This window comes from Salmo trutta, unplaced genomic scaffold, assembly GCF_901001165.1.
Source record: "Salmo trutta unplaced genomic scaffold, fSalTru1.1, whole genome shotgun sequence".
Lineage (NCBI taxonomy): Eukaryota > Metazoa > Chordata > Actinopteri > Salmoniformes > Salmonidae > Salmo > Salmo trutta.
In genome coordinates, this window is record NW_021823258.1 from 1,731,480 (window position 1) to 1,749,979 (window position 18,500).

General features: G+C 43.6%; 1 protein-coding gene across 5 annotated transcripts in view; it reads left to right on the forward strand.

Annotated features, from left to right (window-relative positions):
* Positions 1-18,500, forward strand: part of rab3ip (RAB3A interacting protein (rabin3)) — an 83,732-nt gene that overhangs the window by 55,459 nt on the left and 9,773 nt on the right. For 4 of the 5 annotated variants that reach the window (XM_029748425.1, XM_029748426.1, XM_029748423.1 and 1 more), the window contains exons 5-8: positions 12,069-12,164; positions 12,528-12,605; positions 14,068-14,271; positions 16,659-16,787. In XM_029748425.1, coding sequence (XP_029604285.1) covers positions 12,069-12,164; positions 12,528-12,605; positions 14,068-14,271; positions 16,659-16,787 — 507 coding nt within the window. The remainder of the gene's footprint in view (positions 1-12,068; positions 12,165-12,527; positions 12,606-14,067; positions 14,272-16,658; positions 16,788-18,500) is intronic. The other variant, XM_029748427.1, reaches the window with a different exon arrangement.

Below are 18,500 nucleotides of genomic sequence, written 5' to 3' on the forward strand. Positions count from 1 at the left end.
GTTGTTTACCACTAGTGTCTGTCCTGTTGTTTACCACTAGTGTCTGTCCTGTTGTTTACCACTAGTATCTGTCCTGTTGTTTACCACTAGTATCTGTCCTGTTGTTTACCATGGTGTAGAATACCACTAGTATCTGTCCTGTTGTTTACCACTAGTATCTGTCCTGTTGTTTACCACTAGTATCTGTCCTGTTGTTTACCACTAGTATCTGTCCTGTTGTTTACCACTAGTATCTGTCCTGTTGTTTACCACTAGTATCTGTCCTGTTGTTTACCACTAGTATCTGTCCTGTTGTTTACCACTAGTATCTGTCCTGTTGTTTACCACTAGTATCTGTCCTGTTGTTTACCACTAGTGTCTGTCCTGTTGTTTACCACTAGTATCTGTCCTGTTGTTTACCATGGTGTAGAATACCACTAGTATCTGTCCTGTTGTTTACCATGGTGTAGAATACCACTAGTGTCTGTCCTGTTGTTTACCACTAGTGTCTGTCCTGTTGTTTACCACTAGTATCTGTCCTGTTGTTTACCACTAGTATCTGTCCTGTTGTTTACCACTAGTATCTGTCCTGTTGTTTACCATGGTGTAGAATACCACTAGTATCTGTCCTGTTGTTTACCACTAGTATCTGTCCTGTTGTTTACCATGGTGTAGAATACCACTAGTATCTGTCCTGTTGTTTACCACTAGTATCTGTCCTGTTGTTTACCACTAGTATCTGTCCTGTTGTTTACCACTAGTATCTGTCCTGTTGTTTACCATGGTGTAGAATACCACTAGTATCTGTCCTGTTGTTTACTATGGTGTAGAATACCACTAGTATCTGTCCTGTTGTTTACCACTAGTATCTGTCCTGTTGTTTACCACTAGTATCTGTCCTGTTGTTTACCATGGTGTAGAATACCACTAGTGTCTGTCCTGTTGTTACCTCTAGTATCTGTCCTGTTGTTTACCACTAGTATCTGTCCTGTTGTTTACCACTAGTGTATGTCCTGTTGTTTACCACTAGTATGTGTCCTGTTGTTTACCACTAGTGTCTGTCCTGTTGTTTACCACTAGTATCTGTCCTGTTGTTTACCACTAGTATCTGTCCTGTTGTTTACCACTAGTATCTGTCCTGTTGTTTACCACTAGTATCTGTCCTGTTGTTTACCACTAGTATCTGTCCTGTTGTTTACCACTAGTATCTGTCCTGTTGTTTACCACTAGTATCTGTCCTGTTGTTTACCACTAGTATCTGTCCTGTTGTTTACCACTAGTATCTGTCCTGTTGTTTACCACTAGTATCTGTCCTGTTGTTTACCACTAGTATCTGTCCTGTTGTTTACCATGGTGTAGAATACCACTAGTGTCTGTCCTGTTGTTTACCACTAGTATCTGTCCTGTTGTTTACCACTAGTATCTGTCCTGTTGTTTACCACTAGTATCTGTCCTGTTGTTACCACTAGTATCTGTCCTGTTTTTACCACTAGTATCTGTCCTGTTGTTTACCACTAGTATCTGTCCTGTTGTTTACCACTAGTATCTGTCCTGTTGTTTACCACTAGTGTCTGTCCTGTTGTTTACCACTAGTATCTGTCCTGTTGTTTACCACTAGTATCTGTCCTGTTGTTTACCACTAGTATCTGTCCTGTTGTTTACCACTAGTATCTGTCCTGTTGTTACCTCTAGTATCTGTCCTGTTGTTTACCACTAGTATCTGTCCTGTTGTTTACCATGGTGTAGAATACCACTAGTGTCTGTCCTGTTGTTTACCTCTAGTATCTGTCCTGTTGTTTACCACTAGTATCTGTCCTGTTGTTTACCATGGTGTAGAATACCACTAGTGTCTGTCCTGTTGTTTACCTCTAGTATCTGTCCTGTTGTTTACCTCTAGTATCTGTCCTGTTGTTTACCACTAGTATCTGTCCTGTTGTTTACCATGGTGTAGAATACCACTAGTATCTGTCCTGTTGTTTACCACTAGTATCTGTCCTGTTGTTTACCATGGTGTAGAATACCACTAGTATCTGTCCTGTTGTTTACCTCTAGCATCTGTCCTGTTGTTTACCACTAGGATCTGTCCTGTTGTTTACCATGGTGTAGAATACCACTAGTATCTGTCCTGTTGTTTACCACTAGTATCTGTCCTGTTGTTTACCACTAGTATCTGTCCTGTTGTTTACCACTAGTATCTGTCCTGTTGTTTACCACTAGTATCTGTCCTGTTGTTTACCATGGTGTAGAATACCACTAGTATCTGTCCTGTTGTTTACCTCTAGTATCTGTCCTGTTGTTTACCACTAGTATCTGTCCTGTTGTTTACCACTAGTATCTGTCCTGTTGTTTACCACTAGTGTCTGTCCTGTTGTTTACCACTAGTATCTGTCCTGTTGTTTACCACTAGTATCTGTCCTGTTGTTTACCATGGTGTAGAATACCACTAGTATCTGTCCTGTTGTTTACCACTAGTATCTGTCCTGTTGTTTACCACTAGTATCTGTCCTGTTGTTTACCACTAGTATCTGTCCTGTTGTTTACCACTAGTATCTGTCCTGTTGTTTACCACTAGTATCTGTCCTGTTGTTTACCACTAGTATCTGTCCTGTTGTTTACCATGGTGTAGAATACCACTAGTGTCTGTCCTGTTGTTTACCTCTAGTATCTGTCCTGTTGTTTACCTCTAGTATCTGTCCTGTTGTTTACCACTAGTATCTGTCCTGTTGTTTACCATGGTGTAGAATACCACTAGTATCTGTCCTGTTGTTTACCACTAGTATCTGTCCTGTTGTTTACCATGGTGTAGAATACCACTAGTATCTGTCCTGTTGTTTACCTCTAGCATCTGTCCTGTTGTTTACCACTAGGATCTGTCCTGTTGTTACCATGGTGTAGAATACCACTAGTATCTGTCCTGTTGTTTACCACTAGTATCTGTCCTGTTGTTTACCACTAGTATCTGTCCTGTTGTTTACCACTAGTATCTGTCCTGTTGTTTACCACTAGTATCTGTCCTGTTGTTTACCATGGTGTAGAATACCACTAGTATCTGTCCTGTTGTTTACCTCTAGTATCTGTCCTGTTGTTTACCACTAGTATCTGTCCTGTTGTTTACCACTAGTATCTGTCCTGTTGTTTACCACTAGTGTCTGTCCTGTTGTTTACCACTAGTATCTGTCCTGTTGTTTACCACTAGTATCTGTCCTGTTGTTTACCATGGTGTAGAATACCACTAGTATCTGTCCTGTTGTTTACCACTAGTATCTGTCCTGTTGTTTACCACTAGTATCTGTCCTGTTGTTTACCACTAGTATCTGTCCTGTTGTTTACCACTAGTATCTGTCCTGTTGTTTACCACTAGTATCTGTCCTGTTGTTTACCACTAGTATCTGTCCTGTTGTTTACCACTAGTATCTGTCCTGTTGTTTACCACTAGTATCTGTCCTGTTGTTTACCACTAGTGTCTGTCCTGTTGTTTACCACTAGTATCTGTCCTGTTGTTTACCATGGTGTAGAATACCACTAGTATCTGTCCTGTTGTTTACCACTAGTGTCTGTCCTGTTGTTTACCACTAGTGTCTGTCCTGTTGTTTACCACTAGTATCTGTCCTGTTGTTTACCACTAGTATCTGTCCTGTTGTTTACCACTAGTATCTGTCCTGTTGTTTACCATGGTGTAGAATACCACTAGTATCTGTCCTGTTGTTTACCACTAGGATCTGTCCTGTTGTTTACCACTAGTATCTGTCCTGTTTGTTTACCATGGTGTAGAATACCACTAGTATCTGTCCTGTTGTTTACCTCTAGTATCTGTCCTGTTGTTTACCATGGTGTAGAATACCACTAGTATCTGTCCTGTTGTTTACCACTAGTGTCTGTCCTGTTGTTTACCACTAGTATCTGTCCTGTTGTTTACCACTAGTATCTGTCCTGTTGTTTACCATGGTGTAGAATACCACTAGTATCTGTCCTGTTGTTTTACCACTAGTGTCTGTCCTGTTGTTTACCACTAGTATCTGTCCTGTTGTTTACCACTAGTATCTGTCCTGTTGTTTACCACTAGTATCTGTCCTGTTGTTTACCATGGTGTAGAATACCACTAGTATCTGTCCTGTTGTTTACCACTAGTATCTGTCCTGTTGTTTACCACTAGTATCTGTCCTGTTGTTTACCATGGTGTAGAATACCACTAGTATCTGTCCTGTTGTTTACCACTAGGATCTGTCCTGTTGTTTACCACTAGTATCTGTCCTGTTGTTTACCTCTAGTATCTGTCCTGTTGTTTACCACTAGGATCTGTCCTGTTGTTTACCACTAGTATCTGTCCTGTTGTTTACCACTAGGATCTGTCCTGTTGTTTACCACTAGTATCTGTCCTGTTGTTTACCACTAGTGTCTGTCCTGTTGTTTACCATGGTGTAGAATACCACTAGTATCTGTCCTGTTGTTTACCACTAGTGTCTGTCCTGTTGTTTACCTCTAGTATCTGTCCTGTTGTTTACCACTAGTATCTGTCCTGTTGTTTACCATGGTGTAGAATACCACTAGTATCTGTCCTGTTGTTTACCTCTAGTATCTGTCCTGTTGTTTACCATGGTGTAGAATACCACTAGTATCTGTCTTGTTGTTACCACTAGTATCTGTCCTGTTGTTTACCATGGTGTAGAATACCACTAGTATCTGTCCTGTTGTTTACCACTAGTATCTGTCCTGTTGTTTACCACTAGTATCTGTCCTGTTGTTTACCACTAGTATCTGTCCTGTTGTTTACCACTAGTATCTGTCCTGTTGTTTACCACTAGTATCTGTCCTGTTGTTTACCACTAGTATCTGTCCTGTTGTTTACCATGGTGTAGAATACCACTAGTATCTGTCCTGTTGTTTACCACTAGTATCTGTCCTGTTGTTTACCATGGTGTAGAATACCACTAGTATCTGTCCTGTTGTTTACCACTAGTATCTGTCCTGTTGTTTACCACTAGTATCTGTCCTGTTGTTTACCACTAGTATCTGTCCTGTTGTTTACCACTAGTGTCTGTCCTGTTGTTTACCACTAGTATCTGTCCTGTTGTTTACCACTAGTATCTGTCCTGTTGTTTACCACTAGTATCTGTCCTGTACTAGTACTGTCCTGTTGTTTACCTCTAGTATCTGTCCTGTTGTTTACCACTAGTATCTGTCCTGTTGTTTACCATGGTGTAGAATACCACTAGTGTCTGTCCTGTTGTTTACCTCTAGTATCTGTCCTGTTGTTTACCACTAGTATCTGTCCTGTTGTTTACCATGGTGTAGAATACCACTAGTGTCTGTCCTGTTGTTTACCTCTAGTATCTGTCCTGTTGTTTACCTCTAGTATCTGTCCTGTTGTTTACCACTAGTATCTGTCCTGTTGTTTACCATGGTGTAGAATACCACTAGTATCTGTCCTGTTGTTTACCACTAGTATCTGTCCTGTTGTTTACCATGGTGTAGAATACCACTAGTATCTGTCCTGTTGTTTACCTCTAGCATCTGTCCTGTTGTTTACCACTAGGATCTGTCCTGTTGTTTACCATGGTGTAGAATACCACTAGTATCTGTCCTGTTGTTTACCACTAGTATCTGTCCTGTTGTTTACCACTAGTATCTGTCCTGTTGTTTACCACTAGTATCTGTCCTGTTGTTTACCACTAGTATCTGTCCTGTTGTTTACCATGGTGTAGAATACCACTAGTATCTGTCCTGTTGTTTACCTCTAGTATCTGTCCTGTTGTTTACCACTAGTATCTGTCCTGTTGTTTACCACTAGTATCTGTCCTGTTGTTTACCACTAGTGTCTGTCCTGTTGTTTACCACTAGTATCTGTCCTGTTGTTTACCACTAGTATCTGTCCTGTTGTTTACCATGGTGTAGAATACCACTAGTATCTGTCCTGTTGTTTACCACTAGTATCTGTCCTGTTGTTTACCACTAGTATCTGTCCTGTTGTTTACCACTAGTATCTGTCCTGTTGTTTACCACTAGTATCTGTCCTGTTGTTTACCACTAGTATCTGTCCTGTTGTTTACCACTAGTATCTGTCCTGTTGTTTACCATGGTGTAGAATACCACTAGTGTCTGTCCTGTTGTTTACCTCTAGTATCTGTCCTGTTGTTTACCTCTAGTATCTGTCCTGTTGTTTACCACTAGTATCTGTCCTGTTGTTTACCATGGTGTAGAATACCACTAGTATCTGTCCTGTTGTTTACCACTAGTATCTGTCCTGTTGTTTACCATGGTGTAGAATACCACTAGTATCTGTCCTGTTGTTTACCTCTAGCATCTGTCCTGTTGTTTACCACTAGGATCTGTCCTGTTGTTTACCATGGTGTAGAATACCACTAGTATCTGTCCTGTTGTTTACCACTAGTATCTGTCCTGTTGTTTACCACTAGTATCTGTCCTGTTGTTTACCACTAGTATCTGTCCTGTTGTTTACCACTAGTATCTGTCCTGTTGTTTACCATGGTGTAGAATACCACTAGTATCTGTCCTGTTGTTTACCTCTAGTATCTGTCCTGTTGTTTACCACTAGTATCTGTCCTGTTGTTTACCACTAGTATCTGTCCTGTTGTTTACCACTAGTGTCTGTCCTGTTGTTTACCACTAGTATCTGTCCTGTTGTTTACCACTAGTATCTGTCCTGTTGTTTACCATGGTGTAGAATACCACTAGTATCTGTCCTGTTGTTTACCACTAGTATCTGTCCTGTTGTTTACCACTAGTATCTGTCCTGTTGTTTACCACTAGTATCTGTCCTGTTGTTTACCACTAGTATCTGTCCTGTTGTTTACCACTAGTATCTGTCCTGTTGTTTACCACTAGTATCTGTCCTGTTGTTTACCACTAGTATCTGTCCTGTTGTTTACCACTAGTATCTGTCCTGTTGTTTACCACTAGTGTCTGTCCTGTTGTTTACCACTAGTATCTGTCCTGTTGTTTACCATGGTGTAGAATACCACTAGTATCTGTCCTGTTGTTTACCACTAGTGTCTGTCCTGTTGTTTACCACTAGTGTCTGTCCTGTTGTTTACCACTAGTATCTGTCCTGTTGTTTACCACTAGTATCTGTCCTGTTGTTTACCACTAGTATCTGTCCTGTTGTTTACCATGGTGTAGAATACCACTAGTATCTGTCCTGTTGTTTACCACTAGGATCTGTCCTGTTGTTTACCACTAGTATCTGTCCTGTTGTTTACCATGGTGTAGAATACCACTAGTATCTGTCCTGTTGTTTACCTCTAGTATCTGTCCTGTTGTTTACCATGGTGTAGAATACCACTAGTATCTGTCCTGTTGTTTACCACTAGTGTCTGTCCTGTTGTTTACCACTAGTATCTGTCCTGTTGTTTACCACTAGTATCTGTCCTGTTGTTTACCATGGTGTAGAATACCACTAGTATCTGTCCTGTTGTTTACCACTAGTGTCTGTCCTGTTGTTTACCACTAGTATCTGTCCTGTTGTTTACCACTAGTATCTGTCCTGTTGTTTACCACTAGTATCTGTCCTGTTGTTTACCATGGTGTAGAATACCACTAGTATCTGTCCTGTTGTTTACCACTAGTATCTGTCCTGTTGTTTACCACTAGTATCTGTCCTGTTGTTTACCATGGTGTAGAATACCACTAGTATCTGTCCTGTTGTTTACCACTAGGATCTGTCCTGTTGTTTACCACTAGTATCTGTCCTGTTGTTTACCTCTAGTATCTGTCCTGTTGTTTACCACTAGGATCTGTCCTGTTGTTTACCACTAGTATCTGTCCTGTTGTTTACCACTAGGATCTGTCCTGTTGTTTACCACTAGTATCTGTCCTGTTGTTTACCACTAGTGTCTGTCCTGTTGTTTACCATGGTGTAGAATACCACTAGTATCTGTCCTGTTGTTTACCACTAGTGTCTGTCCTGTTGTTTACCTCTAGTATCTGTCCTGTTGTTTACCACTAGTATCTGTCCTGTTGTTTACCATGGTGTAGAATACCACTAGTATCTGTCCTGTTGTTTACCTCTAGTATCTGTCCTGTTGTTTACCATGGTGTAGAATACCACTAGTATCTGTCTTGTTGTTTACCACTAGTATCTGTCCTGTTGTTTACCATGGTGTAGAATACCACTAGTATCTGTCCTGTTGTTTACCACTAGTATCTGTCCTGTTGTTTACCACTAGTATCTGTCCTGTTGTTTACCACTAGTATCTGTCCTGTTGTTTACCACTAGTATCTGTCCTGTTGTTTACCACTAGTATCTGTCCTGTTGTTTACCACTAGTATCTGTCCTGTTGTTTACCATGGTGTAGAATACCACTAGTATCTGTCCTGTTGTTTACCACTAGTATCTGTCCTGTTGTTTACCATGGTGTAGAATACCACTAGTATCTGTCCTGTTGTTTACCACTAGTATCTGTCCTGTTGTTTACCACTAGTATCTGTCCTGTTGTTTACCATGGTGTAGAATACCACTAGTATCTGTCCTGTTGTTTACCTCTAGTATCTGTCCTGTTGTTTACCACTAGTATCTGTCCTGTTGTTTACCACTAGTATCTGTCCTGTTGTTTACCACTAGTATCTGTCCTGTTGTTTACCACTAGTATCTGTCCTGTTGTTTACCATGGTGTAGAATACCACTAGTATCTGTCCTGTTGTTTACCACTAGTGTCTGTCCTGTTGTTTACCACTAGTATCTGTCCTGTTGTTTACCACTAGTATCTGTCCTGTTGTTTACCATGGTGTAGAATACCACTAGTATCTGTCCTGTTGTTTACCACTAGTATCTGTCCTGTTGTTTACCACTAGTATCTGTCCTGTTGTTTACCACTAGTATCTGTCCTGTTGTTTACCACTAGTATCTGTCCTGTTGTTTACCATGGTGTAGAATACCACTAGTATCTGTCCTGTTGTTTACCACTAGTATCTGTCCTGTTGTTTACCACTAGTATCTGTCCTGTTGTTTACCATGGTGTAGAATACCACTAGTATCTGTCCTGTTGTTTACCACTAGTATCTGTCCTGTTGTTTACCATGGTGTAGAATACCACTAGTATCTGTCCTGTTGTTTACCACTAGTATCTGTCCTGTTGTTTACCACTAGTATCTGTCCTGTTGTTTACCACTAGTATCTGTCCTGTTGTTTACCACTAGTATCTGTCCTGTTGTTTACCGCTAGTATCTGTCCTGTTGTTTACCACTAGTATCTGTCCTGTTGTTTACCTCTAGTGTCTGTCCTGTTGTTTACCACTAGTATCTGTCCTGTTGTTTACCACTAGTATCTGTCCTGTTGTTTACCACTAGTGTCTGTCCTGTTGTTTACCACTAGTATCTGTCCTGTTGTTTACCACTAGTATCTGTCCTGTTGTTTACCACTAGTATCTGTCCTGTTGTTTACCACTAGTATCTGTCCTGTTGTTTACCACTAGTATCTGTCCTGTTGTTTACCACTAGTATCTGTCCTGTTGTTTACCACTAGTGTCTGTCCTGTTGTTTACCACTAGTATCTGTCCTGTTGTTTACCACTAGTATCTGTCCTGTTGTTTACCACTAGTATCTGTCCTGTTGTTTACCACTAGTATCTGTCCTGTTGTTTACCACTAGTATCTGTCCTGTTGTTTACCACTAGATCTGTCCTGTTGTTACCACTAGTGTCTGTCCTGTTGTTTACCACTAGTGTCTGTCCTGTTGTTTAACCACTAGTAATCTGTCCTGTTGTTTACCACTAGTATCTGTCCTGTTGTTTACCACTAGTATCTGTCCTGTTGTTTACCACTAGTATCTGTCCTGTTGTTTACCACTAGTATCTGTCCTGTTGTTTACCACTAGTATCTGTCCTGTTGTTTACCACTAGTATCTGTCTGTTGTTACCATGGTGTAGAATACCACTAGTATCTGTCCTGTTGTTTACCATGGTGTAGAATACCACTAGTATCTTCCTGTTGTTTACCACTAGTATCTGTCTGTTTACCACTAGTATCTGTCGTTGTTTACCACTAGTTAATCTGTCCTGTTGTTTACCACTATATCTGTCCTGTTGTTTACCACTAGTATCTGTCCTGTTGTTTACCACTAGTATCTGTCCTGTTGTTTACCACTAGTATCTGTCCTGTTGTTTACCACTAGTATCTGTCTCTGTTGTTTACCACTAGTATCTGTCCTGTTGTTTACCACTAGTATCTGTCCTGTTGTTTACCACTAGTATCTGTCCTGTTGTTACCACTAGTATCTGTCCTGTTGTTTACCACTAGTATCTGTCCTGTTGTTTACCACTAGTATCTGTCCTGTTGTTTACCACTAGTATCTGTCCTGTTGTTTACCACTAGTATCTGTCCTGTTGTTTACCACTAGTATCTGTCCTGTTGTTTACCACTAGTATCTGTCCTGTTGTTACCACTAGTATCTGTCCTGTTGTTTACCACTAGTATCTGTCCTGTTGATTACCACTAGTATCTGTCCTGTTGTTTACCACTAGTATCTGTCCTGTTGTTTACCACTAGTATCTGTCCTGTTGTTTACCACTAGTATCTGTCCTGTTGTTTACCACTAGTATCTGTCCTGTTGTTTACCACTAGTATCTGTCCTGTTGTTTACCACTAGTATCTGTCCTGTTGTTTACCATGGTGTAGAATACCACTAGTATCTGTCCTGTTGTTTACCATGGTGTAGAATACCACTAGTGTCTGTCCTGTTGTTTACCACTAGTATCTGTCCTGTTGTTTACCACTAGTATCTGTCCTGTTGTTTACCACTAGTATCTGTCCTGTTGTTTACCACTAGTATCTGTCCTGTTGTTTACCACTAGTATCTGTCCTGTTGTTTACCACTAGTATCTGTCCTGTTGTTTACCACTAGTTTCTGTCCTGTTGTTTACCACTAGTATCTGTCCTGTTGTTTACCACTAGTATCTGTCCTGTTGTTTACCACTAGTATCTGTCCTGTTGTTTACCACTAGTATCTGTCCTGTTGTTTACCACTAGTATCTGTCCTGTTGTATTTGGTCAGGCCCTGGAAAGTTATTTAACAACTGGGTTTGTTAACAAAACAATGTGTCACCTTGCCAGAGGAGAGGACTAGTAAACTGTGTGTGTGTGTGTGTGTGTGTGTGTGTGTGTGTGTGTGTACGCTTGCGCCCCCTGTGGGGCGTTAGCGCTAAACATACAATTTCTGTGTGAACAACCGTTACTGCATCAGCATGTGGGTGGGGGTTGGTGGGTGTAGCCTCGCTATATTTACCGACAAGAACAAGCTCGTCTAGTGGACACAAATGTTTATATTGTATTATATGGCATGGACAACACCCAGTTTATACAGCTTACAGTGGATGTCCATGTTCCTTCCAGGAACTAGTATAGAACAATAAGGGCCACACACTGTTAAAGACCCCTTCCAGGAACTAGTATAGGACAATAAGGGCCACACACTGTTAAAGACCCCTTCCAGGAACTAGTATAGGACAATAAGGGCCACACACTGTTAAAGACCCCTTCCAGGAACTAGTATAGAACAATAAGGGCCACACACTGTTAAAGACCCCTTCCAGGAACTAGTATAGGACAATAAGGGCCACACACTGTTAAAGACCCCTTCCAGGAACTAGTATAGAACAATAAGGGCCACACACTGTTAAAGATCCCTTCCAGGAACTAGTATAGAACAATAAGGGCCACACACTGTTAAAGACCCCTTCCAGGAACTAGTATAGGACAATAAGGGCCACACACTGTTAAAGATCCCTTCCAGGAACTAACCAAGTATTTTATTGCTCTGAAATATATTTACTGTACAGGGTAATATATTATTAGGGTAATATAAACGTTTTGATTTCAGCTATGGAAACTTGGCCTGCTGTCAACTGAACTGTGTGTGTTTACAGTACATGCCTGTGTTAAGTCTACACACACCTACAACATTCACACACACTAAGTCACGCTACACTTCACATTTTTGATTTGTTTCATCTTATTTCGGCTGCTAAAATAAACCACATTTGATTTTCCTTTGTCATTATTATTACCACGTCATTTATATTTACATTCATTTGTTCATCACGTTTTGTTTTTTTCATTTTTGGCTTTTCATTTCTTAAGGATCTTAAGTTAAAAGACGAGGAGTGTGAAAGGCTTTCTAAAGTCAGGGACCAACTGGGCCAGGAACTGGAGGAGCTCACTGCTAGCCTGTTTGAGGTTGGTCCGACCGGCTAATTCATCCCCCCAGAAACACTAAGACTGCCCTCCTTGTGATCAAAGTGTTTTGGCTTCTCTCCTCCCTTCTCTTACGTAGCTAGATTAACAGTTTCCCTCCTCTCTCTGTCTCCTCTGTCTCTCCTCTCTCCTGTTTTCAAAACTCATGTTAGTTTGTAAAGATACTAACCTGCTTTTCTCTGGGTGTTTGGTGCCAGCTGTAACTCTGACTCAGGTTGTCTTGGCTTGTGTTTGGTTGTTGGGCTCTCTGTTTTGTGTGTTGTATTGTGTGAGGAGTCGGTAGGGGTTAGAGGTCAGGGCGATGAGTGATGCATTGTGGGTCTAACGTCTCGTGCCTTCTTACAGGAAGCTCACAAGATGGTGCGTGAGGCCAACATCAAACAGTCGACGGCTGAGAAGCAGCTGAAGGAAGCTCTGAACAAGGTGAGGACTGAACTGTTCACCACCGTGTTCTATACTACTGTGTCTACCAGACTGTTACCCTCATGGAGATGGAGTGGCTGGCCCATCAGATAGTCTTCTAGTGTGTGTGTGTGTGTGTGTGTGTGTGTGTGTGTGTGTGTGTGTGTGTGTGTGTGTGTGTGTGTGTGTGTGTGAAGAGATGGAGTGCTGACTGATTTATGTGTGCTGCCTCTTCACTAAAGGTATCAGTCACACCACTGTAGCCTCCCGGCTGGCTGTTAATGGAAGCCACAGGGACTGACTGGTTTAATAGCAGGTTGTATCAGTCACACCACTGCAGCCTCCCGGCTGGCTGTTAATGGAAGCCACAGGGACTGACTGGTTTAATAGCAGGTTGTATCAGTCACACCACTGCAGCCTCCTGGCTGGCTGTTAATGGAAGCCACAGGGACTGACTGGTTTAATAGCAGGTTGTATCAGTCACACCACTGCAGCCTCCTGGCTGGCTGTTAATGGAAGCCACAGGGACTGACAGGTTTAATAGCAGGTTGTATCAGTCACACCACTGCAGCCTCCCGGCTGGCTGTTAATGGAAGCCACAGGGACTGACTGACTGTAGTGCACCATGTCTGGCTGCTTTAATAGCAGGGTGTCTCAGTTCTGTCAGTGATAGCAGGAACAGTCCTGTAGATCATATATCAGTCTGACGGTTCAGTCCTGTAGATCATATATCAGTCTGACGGTCCTGTAGATCATATATCAGTCTGACGGTAACGGTCCTGTAGATCATATATCAGTCTGACGGTAACGGTCCTGTAGATCATATATCAGTCTGACGGTAACGGTCCTGTAGATCATATATCAGTCTGGCGGTAACAGTCCTGTAGATCATATATCAGTCTGGCGGTAACGGTCCTGTAGATCATATATCAGTCTGACGGTCCTGTAGATCATATATCAGTCTGACGGTCCTGTAGATCATATATCAGTCTGACGGTAACGGTCCTGTAGATCATATATCAGTCTGACGGTAACGGTCCTGTAGATCATATATCAGTCTGACAGTCCTGTAGATCATATATCAGTCTGACGGTAACGGTCCTGTAGATCATATATCAGTCTGACGGTAACGGTCCTGTAGATCATATATCAGTCTGACGGTCCTGTAGATCATATATCAGTCTGACGGTCCTGTAGATCGTACCCTGTCAGTCGACCTTGATAGAATAAGGCACATTTAAAACACGAAACGAATAGATTTCTGGACCGTGAGATACAGTGTGAGACGATGGTGTGAGACGATGGTGTGAGACGATGGTGTGAGACGATGGTGTGAGACGATGGTGTGAGACGATGGTGTGAGACGATGGTGTGAGACAGTGTAAACCTGTTCCACACCTCTCTCTGTTAGAACGGTGTGAGATGATACAGAAGGTAGACCTGTATCTATACTGGTTCTTTTTGTGTGATGTCCCCCCCCCAGATTGATGTGCTCCAGGCGGAGGTGTCTGCCCTGAAGACCTTGGTCCTGTCCACGTCCCCCACGTCCCCCTGTCACGACCTTCCTGGGGGCTCCAAGGCCCCCTTCAAGAAGGGCCACGGCCGCAACAAGAGTACCAGCAGCGCCATGCTGGGCAGCGGGCAGGACCTGAGCGCCACACAGCCCATCGTACGAGACTGCAGAGAGGTAACACACACACACACACACACACATACTTATTTCACTCATTAAAATGCAAATCAATTTATAACATTTTTGACATGCGTTTTTCTGGATTTTTTTGTTGTTATTCTGTCTCTCACTGTTCAAATAAACCCACCATTAAAATTATAGACTGATCATTTCTTTGTAAGTGGGCAAACGTACAAAATCAGCAGGGGATCAAATACTTTTTTCCCCTCACTGTTTGAGTTAAAGATGACAGAAACATGCCTCTGCAGACAGAACTACTGGATGTTTAGTTGCTGGGTATAGAATATCCAGGTCAACCATAAGGAACCATGTGTTCTTTGTGTTAAACTGCCTATTTGGAAATGGAGTAGGTCTATAGATCCCAAAGGTTGCTGGTTCGAATCCCCGAGCAGACAAGTTCAAAATCTGTCCTTCTGCCCCGGAACAAGGCAGTTAACCCACTTTTCCCCTGTAGGCCGTCATTGTAAGTAACAATTTGTTCTTAACTGACTTGCCTAGTTAAAAACAGGTTCAAAATATGCAGTGGAGGGGAAAGCAGTTAATGACCATGACGTCAGTGTTCCTACTGTAGTTGTATTAAGGTGACATAGTGTTACAGTGAGTTTGAGACCTGCCCAGTGTGATATCATCAGAAATAATGCATGTCATGAATTCATTTTCTACTGTAGGAGCTTTTTAGTCATGGTTTCTTTGGCCAGTTTCCCTGTCTGTCCCTGTTACTGTTGACACCAGATTTCAGCCACACCTGTACATTGAAAAAGCTCATAGACCCTCTCTCTGTCTCTGTCTCTCCCTCCCTATATCTCTCTTTCTCTCCCCCGCTCCCTTCCTCCCTCTCTGACTCTCTCTCATACGGTAATGTCTGTGGGTCAGTGAAACCTTACCCAGAGTTAAATCACTGATCCATCAGCCTTCTCCTTTACCGCTCTCTCCTCATCTTCTCTCTGCTGCTGAGGGCTAGGGTTATTATTCTACCTATTTCCTCCTTCCCCTCTCTCTCTCTCTCTCTCTCTCTCTCCTCTCTCTCTCTCTCTCCTCTCTCTCTCTCTCTCCTCCCCCCTTCCTCTCTCTCTCTCTGTCTCTCTCTCTCTCTCTCTCTCTCTCTCTCTCTCCCCCCTTCCTCTCTAGCTCTCTCTCTAGCTCTCTCTCTCTCCCCTTCCTCTCTCTAGCTCTCTCTCTCTCTCCCCTTCCTCTCTAGCTCTCTCTCTCTCTCCCCTTCCTCTCTCTCGCTCTCTCTCTAGCTCTCTCTCTCCCCTTCCTCTCTCTAGCTCTCTCTCTAGCTCTCTCTCTCCCCTTCCTCTCTCTAGCTCTCTCTATCTGTCTATTCATCTATCCATCCATCCATCCACCCATCCACCCACCCTTCCTCTCTCGCTGTTTGCAGGGACCCTCATGAAGCTGGACTATCAGTAGTTATCATGCATGAATAGGAGTGAAACCGAGAGCTGTGAGCACTGTAATACAGCAGGAATGAATCATCCATAACTATCTTCCTGGAGGAGGCTGAAGAGGGGATCTGGATGTGTGGACTGTTGGTGTGTGTAAGTTATGTTGTTGAGCTATGTGTGTGACATTAAAGTGTCTACTTTGCTCTTCCTCCTCTTCCTCTACCCCCTACTCCTCTTCCTCCACCCCCTACTCCTCTTCCTTCACCCCCTACTCCTCTTCCTCCACCCCCTACTCCTCTTCCTCCACCCCCTACTCCTCTTCCTCCACCCCCTACTCCTCTTCCTCCACCCCCTACTCCTCTTCCTCCACCCCCTACTCCTCTTCCTCCACCCCCTACTCCTCTTCCTCACCCCCTACTCCTCTTCCTCCACCCCCGACTCCTCTTCCTCCACCCCCTACTTCCTCTTCCTCCACCCCCTACTCCTCTTCCTCCACCCCCTACTCCTCTTCCTCCACCCCCTACTCCTCTTCCTCCACCCCCTACTCCTCTTCCTCCACCCCCTACTCCTCTTCCTCCACCCCTACTCCTCTTCTCCACCCCCTACTCCTCTTCCTCCACCCCTACTCCTCTTCCTCCACCCCCTACTCCTCTTCCTCCACCCCTACTCCTCTTCCTCCACCCCTACTCCTCTTCCTCCACCCCCTACTCCTCTTCCTCCACCCCCTACTCCTCTTCCTCCACCCCCTACTCCTCTTCCTCCACCCCCCTACTCCTCTTCCTCCACCCCCTACTCCTCTTCCTCCACCCCCTACTCCTCTTCCTCCACCCCTACTCCTCTTCCTCCACCCCTACTCCTCTTCCTCCACCCCCTACTCCTCTTCCTCCACCCCTACTCCTCTTCCTCCACCCCCTACTCCTCTTCCTCCACCCCCTACTCCTCTTCCTCCACCCCTACTCCTCTTCCTCCACCCCTACTCCTCCTCCTCTTCAGCTGGACAGTCTGCTGTTTAGTGAGTTTAAGTTGTGGAAGGAGGAGCCCAGTCTGGAGAGGAACAGCTCCTTCCTGGAGAGAGTCTACAGCGAGGACATCTACCCCTGTCTCACCTTCTCCAAGAGTGAGGTAAACACCACACCACCTCCAGGAGTGAGGTACACACCACACCACCTCCAAGAGTGAGGTACACACCACACCACCTCCAGGAGTGAGGTACACACCACACCACCTCCAAGAGTGAGGTACACACCACACCACCTCCAAGAGTGAGGTACACACCACACCACCTCCAAGAGTGAGGTACACACCACACCACCTCCAAGAGTGAGGTACACACTACACCACCTCCAGGAGTGAGGTACACACCACATCTCACCACCTCCAGGAGTGAGGTACACACTGGAGCTGTTATAACTGAGTCTGTGTATTCCGGCAGGGAGCCAGTATAATGTCTGACTGGAGCTGTTATAACTGAGTCTGTGTATTCCGGCAGGGAGCCAGTATAATGTCTGACTGGAGCTGTTATAACTGAGTCTGTGTATTCCAGCAGGGAGCCAGTATAATGTCTGACTGGAGCTGTTATAACTGAGTCTGTGTATTCCAGCAGGGAGCCAGTATAATGTCTGACTGGAGCTGTTATAACTGAGTCTGTGTATTCCAGCAGGGAGCCAGTATAATGTCTGACTGGAGCTGTTATAACTGAGTCTGTGTATTCCAGCAGGGAGCCAGTATAATGTCTGACTGGAGCTGTTATAACTGAGTCTGTGTATTCCGGCAGGGAGCCAGTATAATGTCTGACTGGAGCTGTTATAACTGAGTCTGTGTATTCCAGCAGGGAGCCAGTATAATGTCTGACTGGAGCTGTTATAACTGAGTCTGTGTATTCCAGCAGGGAGCCAGTATAATGTCTGACTGGAGCTGTTATAACTGAGTCTGTGTATTCCAGCAGGGAGCCAGTATAATGTCTGACTGGAGCTGTTATAACTGAGTCTGTGTATTCCAGCAGGGAGCCAGTATAATGTCTGACTGGAGCTGTTATAACTGAGTCTGTGTATTCCAGCAGGGAGCCAGTATAATGTCTGACTGGAGCTGTTATAACTGAGTCTGTGTATTCCAGCAGGGAGCCAGTATAATGTCTGACTGGAGCTGTTATAACTGAGTCTGTGTATTCCGGCAGGGAGCCAGTATAATGTCTGACTGGAGCTGTTATAACTGAGTCTGTGTATTCCAGCAGGGAGCCAGTATAATGTCTGACTGGAGCTGTTATAACTGAGTCTGTGTATTCCGGCAGGGAGCCAGTATAATGTCTGACTGGAGCTGTTATAACTGAGTCTGTGTATTCCGGCAGGGAGCCAGTATAATGTCTGACTGGAGCTGTTATAACTGAGTCTGTGTATTCCAGCAGGGAGCCAGTATAATGTCTGACTGGAGCTGTTATAACTGAGTCTGTGTATTCCGGCAGGGAGCCAGTATAATGTCTGACTGGAGCTGTTATAACTGAGTCTGTGTATTCCGGCAGGGAGCCAGTATAATGTCTGACTGGAGCTGTTATAACTGAGTCTGTGTATTCCAGCAGGGAGCCAGTATAATGTCTGACTGGAGCTGTTATAACTGAGTCTGTGTATTCCAGCAGGGAGCCAGTATAATGTCTGACTGGAGCTGTTATAACTGAGTCTGCTATTAGATGATGGTGTCCTCTATCACCAGAACTAACAGCTGCCTCTCGTGTTATCATTAATATTCTGAACTAGTGTTGTCACCATACCACCATTTGAACTTTCAACCCAATACCAGCTTTACTATCACGATACTCTATTGCATCACTATACTTGATACCAA